Below are 23,871 nucleotides of genomic sequence, written 5' to 3' on the forward strand. Positions count from 1 at the left end.
TGGGGGGGGGGAGGAGGGGGGGGGCGGGATCTGAATAGCCCCATGGTTAACGCACGGGAGGGGAAAGCAGGAGAGCCCGGCCACGATTTTAGCTTTTTGCGTGCTCTTAATGAATATCGCTTAACATTCCCTTTCTTTAGTTTTCCATTTGGAAATCAGGGCTCACCGCCCTCGTCCTGATGCTTGTTATGAAGGCTATGGTTTTGAAGTGTAAATCGCTGTCGGAGCCGTAGCTGGAAGAGACGAGGGGAGCAAAATCCTGTTTAGTGTAACATGAAATGGAAGTTTGACTTACAGTGTAGGTGCTGTTTAGTAAAACCACAGAAGCATGGTAAAAAGTTTTACAGTGGCATAAATCATTTTTAGTGACTCTGCACTTGAAAATGGTCAGATTAGATCTTTTTCTCATTGATTTTGGATTTGGTTAATGATTCCAGCCCTGAGATCATAAAGCTATGTAAGATGTAAAAGATATGGGAAAATATCTTTAACCTCTAGATTTAAACTCTGTGTTTCTTTTGACATTGAAATACTGCAATGACCTGGTAATGTTTTCCAATGTTTTAATTTTTGCTGATGTACAAAAATATCACAGAAGAGCTGATTCGTAATTATTACACATGGTATTGCATAAATTTCTTCCTAATTAAAAAGCTTCTAAATTCTGAATAATCAATTTATGAAGGCATATGGTTTTGACAAATTATACATTTAATTTCTAAAGATTTATTAGAAATGTGACCTGCAGCTAGTTAATTATGGGTTATAGTACTGATGCAGTAATGCTGGAGATTGATATAACGATGCGGGTGCAAATTTATTTTCGTATCTCCCACCTTAGCAGCAAGACACTGGAATACACCTATCTTTTGCACCGTCTTGTTCATTATGCAGGAAAGCATTAGTGTAATGAAGGACACAAATATTTGATGGGTATCTGGTAGCGTTTGGATGAGAAGGCATTTTCAGCAGAGTATAAGCATATTGAACCTAGTCTTTCAGATTTTACCCTTTCAGAGGCCAAGTTCCCAGTAGCGTCCATCATAATTTTAGCTGAATAATGATAGCAAAATATAAATTATTTTCTTAACCCACAAAAAGGAATGGAATTGATTCTTGCTAATGCATTTTTACACAGCAAAATATTTTTCAAAGTATTTCTTTTTGGACTAATCTCCTGTACACTGTATTGATACCCAGAGTTTTATGAAGAGAGCAACTAAGCTGTTCAAGCAGAGCTGTCAAGATACCATGCATGAAAACAAATTTTATAATAAATATAATCTAAGATTTAAAAAATATATATTTTACCTATCCTGCTGGATTTGCAAGCAGTCCGTGTGAACCACAGAGAGAAAATACAGATGAACTTTTGCTGCGTGAAACGTTTAGAAAAGGAAGGCATGTCTTAAGCATATGTGTAAGTTCTTTTGCTAGTATACAAAGGTTACATGCTATTTTTGAAGCAATTAAGAAAGAAGAAAAAAAGAAACTTGAAGGAGTTTCTGCATTACTTGACCAATTTGATTTCTGGTTTCTTCTGACTACTCTTGGTTTAAATGGGGGCCAGGAGCCTCTGCTGAGCAGTGAATGCCCTCCTGAAGAGATGTCAGTGAGAGGTGTGCATTACGGGATCTGCTGCTCTAGTGCGTCTGGGTGCAAGAACAGTGGGTAAGGAGAGAGGAATGCAAGAAGGCTTGGTCCAAGGCTTCTCCTTCAGCTGAGAATGTCCCTGGGTCTTCCAGGGAAAAGGAAAGCTGTAGTCTTATCCTTGCTGCTCTGAAATGGGGCCATGCCAATGGTGCCTGCCCTCCCTACACTTGGTTAGTGCCCCTAGGTCCGTGCGTCTGGTTTTGGGGTGTGAAAAGAAGAAATGAGATACAAAGTTCTCACCTATCGTGATCAGAAGATGGTCAGAAATAAGTTTATATCACATCAGTCTGATCTCTTTATCTTCTCCACTGGAAACCCAGTAGCTCCTTTTCCTAATGGCATACAGCTGTGGCTCACAGCAGTGAAGTGTAATCGCACAATGTATGCCCTGAGCGAGGACGTGAGCCCTTCCAGGCCCCCCTGTTTCATCTCTCCTTCTCAAAGGGAGGAGAGGGGGAAACTGCAGGGATGAACTGTAAGATTTTAAAAAGGGAAAGCTTTAGGAATCTTCGTTGGTTTGGCTTTTGACATTTTTAGAATCAAACTTTGCTATCCCTAATAACTAGGAGAGTGGGAATAGCAGCATGCTAATTTTTATATCATACTTATGCTTATATTTAATGCATGCACACATAAGTGTAATGCAGTTCTAAAAACAAAATAGGGAAATTGCTGTAATGAAATAAATTGAGATTATCATGTAATTATTTGATGCCAGTAATTAGAAAGAACTATTTAAGAAAAAGAAAAAAAAAAAAAAGTATCATGAGATTTGCAGGAGTGTTTTAAGAGTTTACAGTAGTCAGCTTGTATAGTTTTGAATGAAAGTAACACATTCTGGGATGGTGTAAACTTCTCTTATAGATTAAGTATTGCTTGCATCAGCTCAGGATTTTTTAATGCTTCAGCAATTATCCATACACAAGTTGATGAGTGGGCAGAATTTGGGTGAAAGAAACCATTGGTGCTTGATAAATGCCGTCCATATCGGATCCCCACAGACTAAGCATGATCTATTTTATGAAAAATACATTCTGTGTTTCCCACACGTCACAACATCTGGTAATACTGAATATAATTCGGATGGATCTAAGCTCCCTGCGCTGTCTGTATGTTGTGCCATCAGTATCCCACGGTGAGTTTTGCTTTTACCCTAGCAGCGTTCGACTCATTTTTTCCAAACACTTTTTGCAAGCCTACAAAATTATTTTGCGGCGGGGGGAGGAAGAGGTGTTTTGAATCATGTCAAATACATTTACCGGGAAAGGGTTAATCTGCCCTCAGGAGTTGCTATGTAACTGAGTCCTGCTGGGAGAGTCAGGGTTTCCAGCCAATGAGGCTCAGACCGACAATACAAAGCATCTATCTTGTGTTTCTTACGTGTTGTCAGTTATTGGAGGTTCTCTGAACTGGAATTACACTCCAGCTCCTTTCATACTCTCCTGCAGTGTCTTAAATAATTGTATTCCACACCAAAGCCAGAAAATAACAGTGCAATGGCATACGTTTATCCCTGAAAACGTCACTTTTTGACAACTTTGAGCAGTGTGTGGAAAGATCTGTGTTGCACCAAAACTAGAAAACTTTTAAAAGACGGTGTTTCCAAAATAACTTTGCTTTTGATCCTCACAAAAACCTTCTCCTACCTTTATGTCCTCACCTGTGCACGCAGCCTTCAGTGCATTTGCTTGTGCAGAAAGAGTGGCTAAACATCTGAACCTTAAGCTTCCTTCCTGCCCAAGATATTTCAAGAAGCCGGTATTGATTTTCACTGTGTCCTGACTAGACTCTCTATTTAGCTATTCCTCTTCTTAAGTCCACTCAAGGCTTGAGGGCTGAAGCATGAATTCTTTATTTTCTCCCTTAGAAGAGCCAGGTGTGTTTTCTCAAGGTCTCCTGGCTTAAGGAAAGCCTCAGTGATTGCGCCAATCTATTTGTATGGAAGAGGTGGCACTTCTGAGTTTTTGTTGTTCTTCCTTTTTTCCTGGAGGAGATCCACCTAAAGTCCCTTTGAAGGCTGCTGATAAGATGAGGGGGAGACTAAGCCTGGCCTGTAAAAACACTACTTAGGAATCTGCTTCAACTGTTGGGTTCTGAAAGGAAGCAAAGGAGTGGAGTGGTATTTGTCAACATGTCACTGAATTCTCAGTATGTTTTACACTTCGCTTGGGTCTTTGTGCCTCATTTTTTCCAGTGAGGTTCTGCCTGATAATTTGTGTTGGCAAAGCTCTTAGCCTTTCTTACATGCTTAGGCAGACCTGCCTCCGAGTGACATAATGTTCCAGCATTGTTCAGCCAGCAGAATAGGCTCAAGTATCAATGGTCTGCATTTGTACTCTTAGCGAGTCTGTTCTAGAAAAAATAAATTAACAAGTTTTAGACAGATTTAGGTATCCAGTAGGTGGAACTTTAACTTCCTAAAGTCTTTAAATGACACATATTCACTAACTTGGCATTTAGGATCTTGTCGAAGATAACGATGTTGCAATTTTAAGGAGAATGCTATCGTTTGTCAGAATTGGAGGACACATATGCCTCATTTGTGTTATTAAACCTCCTGTGGGTTGAGGCTTATTTCCCCATCTATTCATCTTGATAGTTCTTGAAGAAGTTGAGCCACTACTCTCTTCTGGTGTATCCTTGAGGATACTTCATGCTGAAGACAGGAAGGATGGATGCAGCAAGGGCTAAATCTTGGAGCCAACTTTGGGAGGGAAAGAAGTTCCTTCTACACATTCTTCTTTGTAGGTCTCCATATCAAGACAGGCGAAGTTTGTTCTTCTGATAGCCTACAGCTGATAAGAAAACATTGAAGATAACATACCATGAATGCAAAGCCTGTTTCTTAGGAGGTTTGCCCAAAACTGTAGAGGGATTAAAAGGAAAATTTTTGCTTTTAGTGTGACGGCAAGGTCTATGGAGAATTGTTCAGCCAGAAGAAGGCTTAAGATATCAAAATGAAGGGTTTTGGTCTCTCTTACGCAAAACAGATCTGATAGCGTTGTAGATCTGTCAAGCCTTATGTGCTGCATTATGTTGTTTAAGAACACCTTGCACATCCTCCCCTACACGTGGTCCCAAAAGGGAAGAAAACTCACGATACTGCACAGTGGTTGGGGCAATATGCTGTTGACCACCACAATCTCCAGTTCCACCCCAGCTTTGTTTATTCCCCCCTGTCCCCAGTGTCCCTCTCCAAAAAAAAAAATAATAATAAAAAAAAATGCCAGTCATGATTCCCTGAGTGAGCAGGGCCACAATATGCGTGGACATCCAGTCTCTTCTGTGCCTCACTGTGGGTATCTTGCAGACCAACAGTGTGGGAATTTGAGGATTCTCTTTAACCAGCATGGAACTATCATAATCAAGCAGGGTGAGACCATGCAGATTCTGCTTTGTGGACTGAAATTGCAGAGATCAAGTAGAATTTGAGGAATGCACCCAAAAGCAACTTGATTGCTGTGTGCTAATATAGTTTGAAAACCAAAAAACATCTTTCCAACGCTTTAGACCAGCCATCATTTATGCTGACATTGCTTGTACTGAATGCTGGAGTCGAGCCCAGCCTGATTTTTACAGTCTGTTGAGATCCTATCCGTGTCTGAATGTTCCATCAGTATAGTAGCGGAGGGTAAGGAAGTGATCTTTCCTTTTTTGAAAGAGTTGTACCTGAAACAGCCTAGTCGCAGACATTGTTATTGTAGCATAAAAGGGCTGTCCTGAATCCCTTACCTACTCAGCAATAGTTCCCCTGTGATAACCTGGGTGCTTGTAAAACTGACCCTACTAGCAAAGTTTACTTTTCAGGCTACATCAATATAGTTAAAGTGATAACAATGTTCCTAAGAGGATGCGTACCCTCAGTTAACTCATGCAGTATTGCTGGCACATATTCTGCGAAAGAAAATAAAAACCAGTTTGCCAAATTGCCACCGCTGTCTCTGGGTAATTAAATCATTTGCAGCAAAAATGCATGTGTGCTGTTCTCCAGTCTGTGCCCACGTGGGATGTACATCTCCACAGTAAAACAGAGGTACAATTTTAACGTATGTTAGAGCAAGAAGCAGGGTAGAGGTGTTCACATAATGACCATAATTACCAGGGGCTTTCAGGCTGTACCACTGCATTGCCATCTCTGTCCTTACCTCTGCTACCTAGGTAGATATGCCAGCACATTTTCCATCACTCCTTCCCTTTGCTGTTTGAGATACCCACAGGTAGGATGTCGGATTGTTCTTTCAGTGTTGGATGTAGGCTTGATGGGCATCTAGCTAAGCAGGAGGTGAATTGTCATGAATACGTGCACCAGGCTGCCAAGCTGCCGGTCTGTTCTAGTTTACACTAGTGGCATAACCCAGGCCATCGATTCTCCATCAGGTTTTATGTGACCAGAGCTCTGTGCAGGTGCCTTGCTGCTATTTGTGGGCTTCTGGGATCATCCTGTATAGGTTGTCCGCAGCAGTGCATGAGCACAAGCCCTGAATGCTGCTTGAGTCTGCCTTAGATTTTTGTAATAGGGCTTACGTAAGGCTTAGTCTTTGTCAGGATATAGGCCTGCACTGAACTGTGATTCTATTTTTTTTCTCTGTAACTTCAGCCTTTTCTTGGAAGAAAGTCACTAGGGCCAATTTTTCCCTAAGAGTTTGAGATGCCATCGGTGAAATTCTAGAAATGCTGTTGTCCCAGTTTCTGTTCTGCTCCTGGTTCCAGCTGGGGTTGTACGATGCCTGTGTTTGGAGCTCCGTTTATTCAGTGTTTTCTAACTTCATTTATGTGCACACCGTGAGGTGCCTTTCAGGATATCAGAACAACGGGAGATATTACCCTTCTGTTAGGTAACTTTTGATTCTTTTTCTTCTTGAAAAGGGCAGAAACAAAGCAGTTAAATAGCCTTTTGGAATCTCTGTTATTATTTTTAAAAGAGCTCTGTGCTCTTTTGCCTTCAGCCAACTACGAACATATGCAGCGTACAGGAAACTTTATTGTTAGAAGTATTCTCTGCAGTTTAACATTCAATATTTCTACTTGCTCTTCTGCTCTTTCTTACCTCTTGCTTCTACTTACAGTTTATAGATCTCCCAGCCCTCATTCTCCCCAGATTATATAATGCAACGTGTCAGTGCCATGCATGGCACCGTAGTTAGCTCAGCATTTCCATTATAACTCTCTGTTCTGAGGGATTTATAAGCTAGCAGTAAAAATCTCTTTCTTGGCTAAACCTTGAAACAACAGTTTCTGGTCATTTAAAAAGAAAGCAAAATGAAACAGAACTTTTTTATTCCTTCTTTTACTGGCAACCATTTAGCATAGTGTTTGCAGGATCTCCCAAACAGCAAGTGAAGGCTATTCAGTATGCAGCCAATTTTAAATGTAATAATACTTTCATTTTTTTTTTCTTTTTTTTTTTTTTAATCCCTCAAAAATACATGTCATCCAGGCTTTAGGCTGATGATGTCATTGCTAGTTTGCCAGCCATTCTGGAGCTGGCAGCAGTCAGCCTTTTGGGCCTCAGAGGTGCAGTTCTGACTCTTTTCCTTTACTCACAACATGGATAAGTTTTATGATGTTGTGGGTTTTGTGAGTCTGGTTTTATGTTTTGTTTTTTTTTTTAAAGTATTCATCCTTCTTTCTCTTAGGCTGAATAACCTTCTATCTCCTCTTGTGACACGGAGCTACAAATTTATCACGATCCAAAAAAAGACACTGGGTATACCTGAATATCTACAATGTCAGGGTTACTACCAAAAACAAATTTGGAAAGGATATTAAATCTCATGCTCTAATGCTGAAGTGACTCACTGCTAGAGAAGAGGCTATTTGGGAGCCTGTGGGTGGGTGAGTTACACTTTGCCAGTCACTGGGGATTCCTGCATTTTCCTTAGGAAGATCTAGTAGCAGTCAGTCTTAGAAATGGGCTGCTGAACCAGATACCCTTCCAGTTTTATCAGCTAGGGCAGTTTTCTTTCCCTGGCTTTGGGCCAAGGGAATGTAGTACACAGAGTGGATTCTAAGAAACATGGTAGCATGCTTCAGATTGTGGAGTTGAATTCTTTTCATTGCCTTTAAGTATAAAGCTATAAAGGTATCTTTACAAATACATACCCACCGATTAGAACAGACAAAAAGTCTTTTTTATCACTTAAGTGACTTGCAGGCTTGTTGCATGCCCAGGTTCTGGATCCGGAGCTGGCTAACTCTGCTTTTCCCATCTAAAATCAAATATTGTTCTGTGCTAAATACTTTTTCTCCAATTGCTGTTACATTTCAGGCCTGAAGTAATTCTTCCTGTTACGTGCAAATTCCTGTTTCAGTCATTGTGAGTTGCTTATAGTAGCATACGGCAGTCACAAGAAAACCCTTGACTTAATTTCACTGTACTTCATGGTCATCCATGCCATTTGTGCCAGTAATTTTACTGTTTTTATTTTCTTGGGGGCCATTCTTGCTCAGGATTGATTTTTTAAACATCATTCGTGTGCTTGAGACATGAGGAAAACATCCTACCACACTAAAAAAATACATGTGGTGTTAGGGTGATTCAGATTCTTGGATTTGAAACCCTGTATCACCAGTTGGAGGGAAAAAAAAAAAAGCGCCAAGGCAGACAAGCACTGTTTCATATTAACATCTATTCTCAATGAAGAGGTAAAAATCAAAGCCCCTGTGTGTGAGGCAGGGTTAGTGAACTGCCAGTGATTCTCCCAGCAACTGACACAAAGGAATCTGTGAGTATCAAAGCTGAGGCAGCAAGCTTAGTGTCAGCTCTTGCCTAGGGAGTAGAAGAAAACATCACTTTGTCTCTGCTTTCACTGCTTAAACACACACATCATTCACTAGTAACCATTTACTCTGCTGTCAAAACTGTTTCAAGAGAGTGCTACGTTTGATTAATAGTAAAATGCATGCATGCAAAAAAAAGTATGCCTCCCCTGAGGTATTTCGTTTTAGAGAATTTTTGCATGTACTTCTTAATTTTTCCATGCTATAAATATGCCTGTAATGTTCCAGGAGTACGCGTTGCTTGCAGTATAGCCATTTTTATTTAGAGAGCCTAGTGCACTAATCCTAATTCTAGTTAATGCTCTCTCTTGGACTCCTCAGACCCCTGTACTAACGAAAAAGTGACCAGCACAAACGTGTGCAGTACATGATTCATGGTGCTTCTCTCGGAATTGTCCAGTGGGTAATTGCAGTACAAAAACCAGAGAAACAGATGTAGACCCTAAACCTTGGCTGTAAATTTTTGTTTTATGATTATGGGTTTCAAATGTGCTATGTCACACTGACAAATATACAGTAACACCAAAGGAAATAGATTTCTGACTTGAACTTTTGCTTTTTTTATTTCACTTGTGGCTAAGAATATGTTTATTGTAAAGTTTCTGCCATTGCATTCTGAGAGAAAACAGATCAAAGTGGTGATGTAAAATCAAAATTTCTTTGCATGGATAAAGTGGAAGATATTGGAGGGTTGTTTCCTACTTGCACCTCTCTATGAGCTGGGCAGACATTTAAAATATGTGGCAGTACTTAAAGTTTCATTACATGTGAATTAGAGGGCTATTAGTTATCACAACTGTTATGGTTAGTCCTGATCTAAATTAGAAAATATCCACTGTTTTATGATAGTAGCTTTTCCTGATACTCTGTTCAAGAAAAACAAGTATCATGCTATTTCAAAGTGAATTATGAGATAGATAAATTACTGTACTGTAGAAATAGTATGTGAGCAAACCATTAGACTATTTGAAGAATTCGTTAATTACATGTGGTTTTAGTAATAAGTATAAGCATTAGCACAACTATTATTCGTAATAAAACATGATGAGCTACCTGGCTCATTTAGATACAGTGTGAAAAAGCCATCTTTTTCAATTCGTATGCAGTTAGGCATGACTTCCTGACATTTACTTTCAGAAGTTGCCAGTCTCCGTTTTGAGGCACAAGGGGCAGCTTTTATTTTTAAATATGGTTTTATAGGACTGGTAATGGAATAAACAGAACTGCATTCTGTTTGTATGATTTTATTTATTTTAACTCACATGGGCAATATGTTTTTCTTGGCATAAGCTTAGGCTGTTCCAAGAGCTCTGGTCTGCACAAAACGCTATTTTCTCCCTAAGTTGGAGACTGACAAAACATACTGTGTTTTGTATGATCCCTTCCAATTATTTTTATGATGACGCATTGCATATTCCGAACTTCTCGTGCATGCTGTATCATCTGGTTAGAAAAAGCTGCTTTCTAATTTAGCTTTGTTACTCAAAACAAACCAAATTGCAGCAACACAGGCAGCTGAGATTTTAACGACAACCAAAAAAACAAACAAAAAAAACCACTTTTCTACTTGCCTTTATCCTATGGAGAATTCTGCTTGCTGGGCTGAAAATGTTTAAACAAGCCTTCCCTAAAGGGTGACTTTTTGGATAAACACGTGCTGTGCATAATTTTCAGATTACAGAGTGTCAGGGACTTCATTAGCTTGAGGACTTCCAGCATGGGGGAGGACATCCTGACAAACTTAGAAAGTCCCTAAAAAAGTGTTAAACTTCAGCTTTGCCCATCTTCTATGTAAGAGAATATATGGAAAGAGACACTGCCTGTTGCAGGGACAGCTAGAGTACTCCTGTCTGAGGGGAAAAAAAGTGTTAAGAAAAGCTTTTGTTTTTATCTTTTCAGGCAGATTTGCTTTCAGATTACAGCAGGTCTTTTTGCTGGCTCCTTGTCTGCAATATGGATGTATCAGTTTCAAGGGAGCAAGTGTGCATGGGTTTTCTTTCTTCTTTTTAATATTCTCGAACCTTTGTGACAAGTTTTGTTAATGCAATTTACAGGCATTGTCACAGAGCTCTCAGATCATCAAAGGACTTTTTGTAGAGAGAGGACATCACATCCATTAAACTGGTTGCACAGGTCCAAGAGCGAATCTCTCTCCGGTATTTCTTTACAGTCCTCAATTGTGTGCCTCTTCCTTGCTCAGTGTCCCCTGCTCAGCCAGACTCTGATCTTGGGGTTTTAGAAAACGCGCAGTAATGGAGTGTTTCATTTTTCAGTTTCTTAACTTGAGCATTTTCAGAAATGCTGAGAAGCCACACAAGTGACGGGAGGGGAAAAGGGAGGGACGGCTGCAAGGCAGAGAAAGGAGGGAAGCGCTTGCCTCTCCTGGAGGCCGGGCTCCTTTGTGCCTCTGGAAACCTCACTCTGGGCTTGTCAGAGCTGTGAGTGCTTGCTCTGCCAGAGGCTTGGCTCGTGTGCTTAAAGTAAAAGCATGCATGTGGTCGTTTAGCTCATGTTCTTTCCAGTGGGGCAGAGGGAGTGTTTCCAGGCTCATCAACGTTATTTTTCATTTTTAAAGTGTCTGTAGCGATAAGGACTCGGTGGAGTCTCCCTGCAAGCAAGACTTTGCAGGAGGTTGTAATTTACAGAAAGAAGCCAGAGCTTTGCTCAGGCTGGACACGCAGGGTAGGCCAGCAGCGAGGTGAGCACACCGTGTTGGCAGAGGGCAGCCCTGGCACCAGGGGTGCTGGGCATCCAGGCCAGCCACCCGGCAGGGCCTTGCACCCCACTCCCCCCGTGGGGCCACGCGGGAGGGCTGCCGGCGGTGCCGCTGGGTGGGCTTTGGGGTGGGCTGCCAGCCATGAGGAGAGCTGGGAGCAGCCCCAAATGCTTTCAAGATGGCGGCGGGGGAGGAGGCGGTGGCCTCCTGGGCACAAGGGGCGGCCGGGTCCCCTGCCCGGGGCGGCCACGCCGTCAGGGCACAGGATGAGCTCCGAGCGCCTCCAGCCCCCGCAGAGCTGCCCGCTGCCTTTCTCCCCTCTCACCCCGCAGGGAGCTGGGGCTCATTAGCCCCATGAAAGCTGATACAGCCCCTAGAGCCAGCCCTGCCCCTTTTCGCTAATCAGAGACAGGCGGGACCGGCCCTGGGAGCTGCAGCCGGGGCAGGGCGAGGAGGGGGTTGCGGGGCTGCCTCCTGCCCTAGGCCGGGCTCTGCTCCTGCTGCCCCCGGGCCTCCACGGGCACGGGGCAGGGACCCGGCTCGGCAGGGAAACCGGGCAGCGTGGCCCGGCTCCTGCACAGCCACAGCACACGTCTGTGTGCTTCAGAGTGAGAAAAGGGCGGTGAGGAGAGATGGGGACCCCCCCTGCCTCACACGCACACAACAGGGGAAGGGCCCAGGCGGTCGCTGCCCGGAGCAGGGCTGGTGCCGGCCATCGGTGCCGTGGGCGGTGCGGAGGAGCGGTGCCCCTGCGGGGTGAGGCTGCTCCCCGCCGCCCCTCAGCCGGGGCGAAGCCCGGTGCCGTGACTCCGGTGCGGCTGCGGCCTCCCCCGGGGAGTAGAGGAATGTGGCGGGGGGAGAAGGGAAGCGGGGAGGGGGCCCAGAAGTTTCAGCAAATGGAGCTGAAATCGGCGATCCCTCCGTGCCCTGCAACCACCTAAATCAGCGCTGCGCAAGCAGCAGCTTCCCGGCCGGCGCAGGGCCCGGCGTGCTTCCCTCCCGCTTTTAATTTTATTCTTTTTAATTATTGTTATTTGAATTTTATTCTTCAGCCGTGCGCGCTCGCCTCCCCGCTGCCAGCCCACCGCCGTCCCCGGCGGAGCGGGGCGAGCCGGGGAGGGCTGCAGCTCGCCCCGGCCGCCCGCTGGCTGCCGGCTGCCGGCTGCCGGGAGTTTTTAAGCCGTGTGAGAATCCTGGGAGCTGGTGATGTCAGACGCCTGGGTCATTTGAAGGTTAGCAGCCCGGGAAGGGTTCACAGAAAGTTCACTCGCATATATTAGGCAATTCAATCTTTCATTCTGTGTGACACAAGTAGTAGGAAGTGAGCTGTTCAGAGGCAGAAGGATCTATTCATGGCTGAGGGGGATCCAGAGGTCCTACCGGAGCGGTTTCGTCCCCGGGACTCGGGCCGTCCGCGCGGCACGGGGAGCGGCACGCAGCCGGCGAGCGCCTGAGGAGCGGGACTGGTTCTAGAGAAATTTTGGGGGAGATTGATCGGAGCTAAAACTTGGAATGCGGCTCGCTTCCCCCCATCTTGCTGGATTGGCTGGGCAGCCTGGAAAATGGTAAATGATCATTTGGATCAATTACAGGCTTTTAGCTGTGTTGTCTGTCATAATTCATGATTCTGGTCTGGGAAAAAGACCAACAGCCTACGTGCCAAAAAAGGGGCAGAGTTTGATGGAGTTGGGTGTACTTTTATGTGCCATTTTCCTCCACACCTAGAGGAAAGCACTTTTGCAGGCATTCTGTGCAGGGGGAATCATGTTTGACTGTATGGATGTTCTAGCAGTGAGCCCTGCTCAGATGCTGGATTTCTACACTGCGAGTCCGTCTTCCTGCATGCTCCAGGAGAAGGCTCTCAAAGCATGCTTCAGTGGATTGGCACAAACAGAGTGGCAACACCGGCACAGTGCACAATGTAGGTCCCAACTGTTATTTTTCCACTTTAAAGCAATTATGATTATTTGCATGTATTTGAAAAAAAAATACTTGTGATTAACTGCAGGGGTGAGGAGGGGTGGGGGGACTTTTGTGCAGAATGTGGTTTGCAAGTGTTTTTTTTCTCCTCTGGCAAGGAAGGAAAAAGGAAAGAAGCACCGAGCTTTCTGTTTATCCCTTCATATGTCGCATATTGATCCTTAGAACTAGTTGCGAAGCCAAGCAGGAACACACAAAATTATAATATAATACAGCACTTGTAAAACTCCAGCCAGTGAAGGACAAATTTACGTAACATCTCTGTAGTCGTTTTTGTGTTTTTTTTTTTTTTTTTTTTTTTTTTTCTTTGCCTCCGTAATCTAATTTTGCACCACGTTTGATAATCTGGATGCTTGTTGTCTCGAAGTACATTTTAGCAGAGCAGCCAAGCAATTAAAATGCTGCTCTGTGCAGTTCTTACAAAGACGTTGAATTGCAATGGGTAGGTGCCAGTCCAAAAATCAAACAGGAGTTTTAAGTTTCCTAAGAAAAGGCAATATTTCTTTGTACTGACCTTCCTGCCACCTTTCTTCTTCACTTTGTTGCTCTAAGTAGTTGCTGTTTTGCTAGAAAACTACTTACTGTGAACACCCTTTGAGTTTAACCATCAATTATTTCTATACCTTGAGATTCAGGCGGGGTTACGCTAGTAGCAGAGGAAGAAGAGTTAGTGGTAGGACACTTCTGAAAATGTATTATTATGTTAGAGGGTCTTGATTTTGTGCTGAAATGCATAGGTGGCAAACAATGGCAGACTTTTAACACCACAATTCCAACTTTGAGAAACAGCAAGAAGTGCCAGAAAGCATCACCTTTTACTCTGCATGAAAGCTTGCAGGATGCTTCACTGCTCTGACGGTGATTTAGATAAATGACTTGGCTATCTATCAAAATGTTTTTAGTATGCTCTCGGGCACTTCAGTACCCCATTAACTGTATAATTGTTTGAATTTTTTGTTATGCACTGTGTTAAAAAGTTGCTTAGTAATTAGAATAGTTCTCCCTCCGATGTAGTTTATCTCGAGAAAGTGAGTGGGAGTGAAAAATAAATGTAAAAAATGGTTGGTGAAGTAGTGTGTTTTTCTCTCTTCTCAAAAGTTTTCAGTCAGCCTATGACATTTGTGTGGGCTGAGCAAGGAAAACAGAATCGTAAAAATCAGTGACTAGCAGCCTACAACGCTGCAAATATTTTGATGTCTTTACAATTAAAATTAGACTGTGAGGTTCAGCATGGGATGTTTATTTTCTCCACGCTGTTCTCAAAATGCTTCAAACGAGATAGGAAACAAAGCTCTTTCTTCAAAATAATGTTACTAGCTATGGGAGAGCTTCAGTGGGAGGGGGAACAAACAGATGTTTCACTAAAAATGTGCTTTCCTCCTATGGTTTAAACTTTCTTATAACTTTGGCGGGGATATCGTGGAAACTTAGAATTAAATAAACTTTCCTGAAGTAGGAGGAATAAGCTATGATAAAAAGCTGTCATTTGCAAAACAGTTTTTAAACAACTCGTGGTTTAAAAATGTTCTGTTCATTCACTTCTATTTTGTTAATAACTAGAAGCATGATTCTTAAAAACAAAATATATGGTGTTTGTTCTTGGACAAGTTAAACACAGGATTACCCTTATCAGAATGGAATGAGTGGTAAATATGTCATTTGTTTAGGGCCTGTGATAAGAGACAAGTGTTGATAACAGCAAACTTTAGCTAGTCAAAGAAACTCGTATTAGCAGAAGTAAATAATAATAAAAAAAAATACAAGGAAAATGCATTCAGGAATCCGGTCCCATAACTTTGTAAGCAATGGGATTAATCTTCACTGCCTGGGAATTGAAAATCAGGCTGAAACCTGAATTATAATACGGTGGCTGTAATTTAAACTGTGAAATTTAATGGTATATAAATCTGGAAAAGCAATTCAGTTAGTCTGAACGAAGAATTCTGTTTGATGTGAACAGCAAGTTGTGTTTTTAATTTTGGAGAAAGCGTAAGCACTTTATGAGTGTGGATAGATGTATGTACATGGATTATAAAATACTAAAATTCTGAAAAAAATGTAAGATTTTATGTTGTATTGTCTGCAAATAATGTCAAAAACCAGATTTTTTTGTGGTACAGAAAGCTCTTGAGGGTTTAAAGTTGCTTCGGTGCTTACAAATACAAAGATAACAATGTTTAATTGAGACTCAAGTGTTTCTCCCTTTTAATGAAGAACTCTGCGATTAAATGAAACGTAATCAAAGCCAAATTTTGAAATTACTAGATGTGTAATAGATTTTTTAATCTAGTTTATTGTTTTATTTTTGACTCTGCCATAAAAGCAGTACACCTGCAGCCATTGCTCTAGGCCTGAGAAATATTGCTTTGATAGAGATGTGATTGTGGAGTAAAAGGTAAATGGTTGTTAAGGGAATAATACCCAAATAGTGCAGACTCAGAACAGCCCGGCAACAGTCCCAGGCAGCATCAAGGTTTCAGCTGAAATGCTGGCAAAACTGGCCATCGCAGAGGTTAAGGCAGAATGCTGTAGGTCTCCAACTTCAGCACATCCTCAGTATGTTAATCCTGTTACAGTTCACTAAGCCAACGCAATCCTGCCACATCACGAATTTTCTAGTCCACCAGGGTCTGCAAAGTAAAACAGAGGGTAAGATGCAACCCAAACATGACCTTAACTTGTGTGGTATTTTTTTCCTCCCCCTGTGGGGAGGAAAAACCTGCTATGGGTCTGCAACCCAAACGTTAGCCACTGTGTATTGCAAGATGTGTTACAAGCACATACAACATATATATATTATCGTGCTCATACACATTTATGTTTTTTATCTGATGTTAGTTACATCATTCGAGGTTTGAAAAGAGGTTACTTATTTACAAAGAAAAGCGTAGACTAAAAACTGAGACTAGAACCAACTGTGCTTTTAATCACGAGTAATTCTCGCTCCTTCCCTCGTAAGATAAAAATCAGGTCGATATAATCAAATTAGAGGAGAATAGTTCTTAAGAGGACAAAAATGACTACAGTTAAGATCTCAAGAATGATTAATTTATACTTTTAAGTCAGCTGGAATTTTCTGTACCCTCGTAGTGTAGCAACAACGATTACCAAGAGAAAATGAGTAACTTTTGGTGAAATGCGAGCTAACTAAACAGTGCGGAAGTGGGAACGGGACGAGCCCTAGGAGGGAATGAGCTGCAAGGAATGGCCATTTTCCTTTGGCCTTGGAACAGCCAGTTAATAAAAATCTTTATTGGTCTTCATTAATTAAACAGGTAAAAAATGAGAAGGCGCAAAACCAGAATAAGTTTGCTTGGTAGGGTGTGGTGTTTTAGCTAATAATAGCACGTAGAAATCTGCTACCCACTGTGTTTTGTTACATTTAGAAGATAAATTTGATGATGGCAAAAGTTATGGATGTGGCAACAGAGCGTGGTGTGTTGTGGGCACTCCTGTAGCATGCAGTTGTTGCTTGGGTTTAGTGGGAAGTGCTCGGCTGGAGGGGATCTAGAAGGTATTAACTTTCAGAAAGTTCGTGAAGATAGAAATCCAGAAGGCATAGGTTTTACTTCTGAATTCCAGACTGTTACGGTGTTTGGGTCAGGTTCTTGTTCCCTGCAAGCACTGGAAGTACTAGAAACATCTGTGCTCAACAGAAAAAAAAAAAAAAAAAAAAAAAAAAAGCTCAGTACTTTATTTTCTTTCATCTTTCTGAATTTAAAAACAAACATTTTGAAGTGAAGGACTTGTAATCTGCATTCCCAAGTATCACATTGCTGCAGGTGTGTTTGCTAGTGCCCAGAAGGCAAGATCTGTTTGAACCAGGTTATTTACTTTAAAGTTCATTTATAAACTTTGCAGCTAAATCGCTAGGACTGATTTGCTTAGGAACGTGGTCTCTATTTAAATTTTTGTACTCGTGGCTTAATGCCCTGGAGTATGCGATGAGAAGTATTTGTTTCTGATCTTCCTCGATATCCAGATTTTCTCAGTCAAAACCTTGCAGGGGGGTATTTTTCTTCCAAATTAATTGAAACGAGAGCGACCGATTCCCCACGTAGCCTCCAATCTAGGGCGCCCGATTCAGCTGCTGGCGCAGGAAAACTCTAATGGACGTGCACCACTGTCAAAAACTCCCGCAGATAAAAATGATGAGAGGCATTCGCTGGTGAAGTCAGGGTGGGATAAGCTCGGCGGAAAAGCAATGTATCTTTGGGTGACTCCCTGCCTGCCTAATGCGTCTGTGCAGTGAAGGTGTAACTTGTCAGAACAAAGCTAGCCTGGTGCAGCGCTGCCTCGAAGAGGGTTACGCTCAAGTTAAGGAGTTGAAAGGGAAGAGATAATGTTTCAGACAGTGAAGTTACTCATCCTCGCGTCCAGCTAAATCCCCACTTAGAGCTGAGCGCGCTTCCCAGGGCCGTGCTCGGTAAGCGTGCCCACGTCGCCCCCGCACCACAGCCCAGCGCCGGGGGCTCGGCCTGGGGGCCACGCAGCCAGCCTTGGGGCTTGTGAAAGGGGACGTGGAGCTGGCAAGGGCTGCTGCTGCGGCTCCTGCGCCTCAAAAGCCTTTGCAGGTCTGTCCGGCCGTAGGGATCAGCGCTGGCGTGAGTGTGAGCGGGGGACCGTCCCACGCCCCCTGCCCGTGTCTGCTCGGGACCGGGCCATTTCCAGCCTCGCAAGGAAGGATATCAGTTGATGTCTGAAATGGCCAAGGAACTTCAGTAAATAGACTTTACCCTTCAGGATCCACAGATCCTGGCAGCGGCTGCAAAGGAGGGTGGGGTTGTACTTTTCCCCTTCCTGTACTTGGACACTTTTGATTATCCAGACTTTCTGGGACTGAGCAGGGCTGCCTAATAACAAAGCCTGCATAATATAATTGCCTAAATAGGCCTATTGTCCTTTTCAAGTTGCTGCGCTGTGAAATCCTTAAACTTTTCGCTGGAAATGTTACATGTAACATTCAGATAGCTAAATGGCTGTCGCGAGGAAGAGATCCCCGTTCCCTCATTTCTCACCGCTGCGTGGTTGAGAAGCTCCTCCTGCCCCCTATTGATGTTTACTCCTTTTGGGAAGCAAATATTTTAGCCCCTTCTGGCAGGGTAAACTGCCAAAAGTAATAGGGCTGGAAATAGAAAGCTATGATTGATTTTGACCTTTGCTCACGTGCATGAAGTCTGTCCCCATGCAGTGTGACCCATGCCACTTCGTGCTGAAATCCAAGCCCTTTCAAACCAAATGGAACCATGAAAATAGAAGCCATGAAATGCTCCAAACTAGTCTAAAATAACAGAATAATCATCTCCTCCATACTGCAAGAAAAAGGGTAGGCAGGAGGGCAGCAAAACTGGATTCTGTGGCAGGCAAACCGCCAGTAATGTCTTTGGTCTGCTGCTGCCTTTTTATGAGAACCATATTCTAGGTACAAAATAAACAAACTGATACAATGTGGGAATGGCTCTTCTGTGTAGCCTTTCAGTCACCGTAATCTTAGCTATTCCTTTCGATTGTTATCGGTAAACAACTTCCAGCAAAAAAAATCTGGACTTTAAATTGCCTTTTTAAAAGTAATCTCATGTTTGGGATTGTATTAATCCGACGTTGCGTGAGCAAATGTGTTTCAAAAGTTAAGAATGTCAGAAACAGTAGCCTGAAGTTAGCATCCTAAATCTACATTTCATGGCTTCGTTTCCAAAAATGCTGAGCATCTGAGAGCTCCCTCAGCACTTTTAAAAACAAGCCACACATTGAAAAGGCCAGATATTGTTTAGAGCTTTCATTTAATATTAACAATTCTAAAGGATTTTCCCATTTCACCTAAACTACATGGAAAAGCAATTAGATGACAGAGTTCACAGCACTGAGTGGAAATGGAGACACGTGCCTGACAAAGCAGGACTTACTTTTAACTGCATATCACTCTTTTTCTATGAATTCACAAGGTTTTACAATCTGAGTTTGCAGAATTCAACGTTTAAACTGCAAACCTAGGTTTTTTAACATGTATTTCGTCTGACTCGCTTATATCTCTGATTCTCTGTTGGCTTCCTTGCATGTGCGCGGACTTTTTCTCAGACTATTTCAAATTTGTCCTCCTGGTGTAGGTTTTAATAGCTAGCTTATCTTCTTTGTACTCACACTCATCATTTGCAGCGGCTCTGGAGTGCTTTCCCAGTGGCAGTGAACTAACGTGGCTGTGCTCGTCGCACTTTTTGCTTATGTTGGGGAGGGGGGGCTCTGGTTTCCTTCAGTTCATTTCAGCGATCTGAATAGGCGCGGCGAGCCTCCATCATGTGACGGGGCAGCTCACGGCAGATCACCAGCATGGGGTCCCTGTGTGAGAACTTCTGTTGTACATGACAATCTGATAAGGATATCATGTGGTTTCGGCACACATTCCCACAATGTTAACTTCTTTGTCCCTTTATTTGGGAGTAGGCAGGAGAAAACTTAACAAACTAATGCCAGCCCTTATGCAACTGACCCCACTTGCTTTTAGCATTCTGTTTGAGTTTTACAGCTTCTTCAAATACTTTGGTTGAGAGATGGAAATATAATCCAGCAAGTCTGTGTAAAGAATCCTAGACACGGAGTATATAATATACCTTCTGTTCCCCTTGGACAAGGTGATTTTTCTTTCCCCTGCTTATACCATATATAAACTGAATATTATAAAACTGTGTAAGCTAAATATATACACGCAGGCGACACATGTATAGGTTTAATAGGTTAAAGCTTGAGTGAGTATTTATAAATTCTCAAAGTGCTCTGGATCTTCACCGCTAAGGACATGGTGTTAAAGTCCATCCATAGTTTGGAGGGATTTCCGTTTCGTGCACTTTCGGTGACTTACATTTTACCCTGTAAGTGCATCCCCCAAGATAAAGAGCAGAGAAATGTCTCACAACAAAGACCTTTCTTTAGCACCACTGAGTTTCATTTAATGATTTGGAGGATCTCTTTCCGCTGAACCATAATACTTTTCTCTAGGCTCACATTGTATTTTTAGCAAGGATCTTTGAACAATAAAAAGACAAATTAAGTGTATCTTTGTCTTTTAGAGCCTTATCTATTGAAGCACTTGAATGCACTCAGCCCTGCACCCTTGGTTTTAATAGGAGTTTCAGACACAAGAGGGCTTGTATGACTAAGCCTTTAACATATTTATGTACCACTGCTTCAATGAAATACCAGTAAAAGCTGTTGCTGTTCTGCTGTGGATGTTCAGCACAAGGAACAGCCAACATTGCTTTTTGTCTTTGAGGAAAAAATAAGGATTATTGTCCTTTCAAGCTGTGTAGCAGGGATGTGGGGCGACTGACCGAGTTGCCCGGTGTTGCACCAACCGGACAACTGCTGCTGCTGGATCCAACACAGACTGCCTTCAGTGGGTGCAACTCAGTGAAGTGAAACAAAAAATCTCTTAAATCAATGTCATTTTTATTTAATTTGAATGCAGTTTGTGGTGAAACGTCCTGAGATGGCCATTGCACCATGTGATCCTCCAGAGCAGGGCATTTAGTTATTTCTCAGCCACCTGGCTGGTGGCACACGGCCCATCCCAGAGGCCCTCGTTGCCTGCAAGGCAGTATTGGCCTTCTTGTCCTCTTCCACTCTTGTCCCCACATCTCTCCTCTGCCAGCTGGTGACCGATGTGAAGAGCATCCGCAGGTCCCTGCAGGATTACTGGACGTACTGGGGGCTGAGTTGCCTGAAGTGTTTCATTTGTTCACAAAAAGGATGTCAGAGAGAGGTATTTGGGCACCCGCAGCCCCGCCCGGCCTCTCTGGCGCCTCAGGGCACGGTGCCCGTCCTGCCAGGCCCCGCTGCCCTCAGCCTCTCCTCCTCCCCAGCCCTGCTCGTTTACTCCTTGCCATGCACCAGAAGAGCCTCAGGGAAGACCACCGTTGCCTGTCTTTCCAAGACTGAACATTCACTCGCACAGGAAGGAAGGGGACTTGGAAAACTGTGTAACAGTGCCATCTGGTGATACCTGCCCAAACCTTTCCGTTCCGAGCTCGGCGTGTGATCGAAGACGGATGCTTTCCCTCGGCCTCCAGCTCGGACAGGGAGGAGCGCCAGCGTGCCCCACAGCTTGTCTCTTTGCTTTTTGCACAACTCCCCCTGCTAACCTAATCGAAGATGCTATCTTCTCTACAAACCTTCCCTTCCTAGCAGAGAGCACTAATCCATCAATCTGCATTTTTGGCTTGGGGCACGAGTCGAAGGACTGGCTAAAAACGTCATGCACGTGTTAGTTTTTTATTGTTAAGATCAGGTCCTTGGGGGGTTTTGTTTGTTTGCTTTTAGAGAGTTATTCGCACTTCTGTCTCTCCATCTCCAACTTGAGGAGGCTTTTTTTTTATTTTTTTCCACCCCGTCTTTCAGAGTATTCCTTTGCATTGCTTTGTTGTTTGGGTTTGCTTCTTTCATTCATTTGTGGAAGAAATTTTATTAATTTCTGGATTGGTGTGTGTCAGATCCTCCGTAGTGGCTGGCTGGGAAGCCTTGGGGACCTGTCTTTGTTACAGATAGCTCTGTTTTCACCCCGCACTTTGAACACCAAGATACAAAATACAGAACAAATCTTGGCAAAGGCAAACCCGTGTCTTTCAGATGTTTGTGCAAAGTATCTTTGGTGAGGGGGGTGAATGGAAGGATAGACTTTCCTCAAATCCTCATCTGGTGAAGCTCAGCCTTCCTTTCTCCACCTTGAGAGCACATTCCAGTGGTGCTTGTCTAGCTGCACACACGGTCACAGGCTATGCGGGTGAGGTCTGTGAGCTGCTCATCTTTCTGCGTTTCGCGTGTATTGCTGCATTCACGTCTCCGAGACCAGGGCATTATCTTTCTGAAGTTTTGCAACGAAGCTGTCAGCTGATTGCAAGAAGTCTGAGCTGACTCACATCCTTCTCTGTTTTTTTCCTTATCCAAATCCTTTCCTTTCCCTGTGTTTTGGATAGATACTGCAACGCTTTGTGGATGAAGCACGAGCTACGTGTCGGGAAGAACTGTATGTCTGGATGCAGTTTGAGAAAATAGCTTTTCCCCTGCCTGTGAAATGGAGCCCAGTGTGAACGCTGCAACTGTTCAAAGGGGCTGTTTTCACCTTCGCTAAAATGTGAAAGCAGAGCTTAATTACAGCATGTTACACTGATACTGCCCAGTAATACCGTGTTTGTTATGCTTCCGCTATCATTAATTTCTGTGCAGAGCAAGAAAACACTGACGAAAAGAGGTGAGGAAGGAGTGACGCAATTAAATAAGATTAAATCAGAGTATCAGTTTCCCTGGAACACATATTTGGCTCCTCACCAGCCGTCTTTTGCCCCATTTTTCAAAGAAACACATATTTTCACCTGATAACTCTATTTGGAATATCAATGCTTGCAGGGCTGCATTACCTCTGTTTGTTCATCCGAGTCCATTACGATGAGAAGGCTGCTGTTCCTTAGGCTGTTCCAGCTTCAAAAGAATTTTAGGGCCTGGTCTATTGGAAAGCTTGGGGGTATAATTAGTGAAAATGGAAATAGATGCAAGAGAAATTTAGTTCCTGATGTTTTAATTTAGTGTAGTACTGCCATGTGTTGTTGAAGAGGATTCTTAAAGGCAAACATAATTATTTCATTATGGTCTTCAGAATGCTTTCATTGGTCTTAATGACAAGAAGCTGCATAAGGAGTCATACATTTTAATTAGACCTTCTTATATTTACATCAGATAAATAACAAATAATTGATGAAAAACAAGTCTTCTGAATGGATGATTTCACACAGAGCTCTGGTTACAGTTTAATGATAAAACATTTCTCATATTGCTTTGCATTTTAATTATCTAGAATTATTACTCTAGCAGAGATCTCAAAATACTGTTATTTCCATGCATTTCATTAGATTCACGACTAATTTATAGGAATCTGAAGCTAAAAGGTGTTTTCCTATGTAAATCACTTACAATCAATTTCCAGCTTTATTAATTTCATTTTGCTTTCATTTCTTACATTTGATGGCTTTTTTTGTGTGTGTTAGTCTCTTCAGTAAAAGCCAGTGGGAAGATGAATCAGACCATTTGATATATCTACACAGGGTCCAGCCCTGCCATCATTAGCAACCCAAACTCCTTTAGAGGTCAAGTGATTGTGACATTGCAGGCCTTATCATGGAATTTTCTAAGGAAAAAATGGGTGCCTCTGTCTCATCACTTAGTTGAAAGTTGTATTCTTAAATTGCTTTGATTCATTTTGAAAATCCTGCCAATGCCCCTTTATAATTGTGTGCATGCTTGCAGGTGCATATACAGTACCTGTATTCTTTCTTTTCTCAACCCCCTGTGTCCAACACTTTATAATACCAGGAAAAATGATTTTTAGAGTTTGCTGCTTGCAAGAGTCTCTCATGTTTGTGTGCTCTCCAACGTTTCATTTTTGTAACAGAACATATTTCACATGATTCATTCCTGAGAGTATACTGAACACTAATTGTTGGTATTGATTTTAAATTTTGCAACCATTCCAAGTAAGCCAGATGAGTGGCAGATAAAGAGTAATAATCCATGGAGTTCTGGAAGTGTTTCGTGTTTGTCTGTAGTACTTTATGTGATCAATAGTAACTGCCCCATTGAAACTAACTGCTGTATCAAATAACAGTAAATCAAATGAAAGTGCTTACAGATTATTTATTGAAAGCTTTAATTGTTCACTGGGGCCCTGCTTATCTGAGGAAACAATAGAACTTAGTGATCAG

At 42.7% G+C, this 23,871-nt stretch overlaps 1 protein-coding gene across 4 annotated transcripts in view; it reads left to right on the plus strand.

Annotated features, from left to right (window-relative positions):
• RARB (retinoic acid receptor beta) overlaps window positions 1-23,871 on the plus strand; it is a 321,973-nt gene that overhangs the window by 216,340 nt on the left and 81,762 nt on the right. The window contains exon 1 of one of the 4 annotated variants that reach the window (XM_035319060.1): window positions 12,356-13,070. The exons of 2 other annotated variants lie outside the window; for them this stretch is intronic. In XM_035319060.1, the coding sequence (XP_035174951.1) occupies window positions 12,914-13,070 (157 nt within the window). In that variant the 5' untranslated portion in view covers window positions 12,356-12,913. Of the gene's footprint in view, window positions 1-12,355; window positions 13,071-23,871 lie in introns of those variants that run through there. One more of the 4 variants, XM_035319061.1, reaches the window with a different exon arrangement.

The sequence above is a fragment of the Oxyura jamaicensis genome, chromosome 2, assembly GCF_011077185.1.
Source record: "Oxyura jamaicensis isolate SHBP4307 breed ruddy duck chromosome 2, BPBGC_Ojam_1.0, whole genome shotgun sequence".
Classification (NCBI taxonomy): Eukaryota; Metazoa; Chordata; class Aves; order Anseriformes; family Anatidae; genus Oxyura; species Oxyura jamaicensis.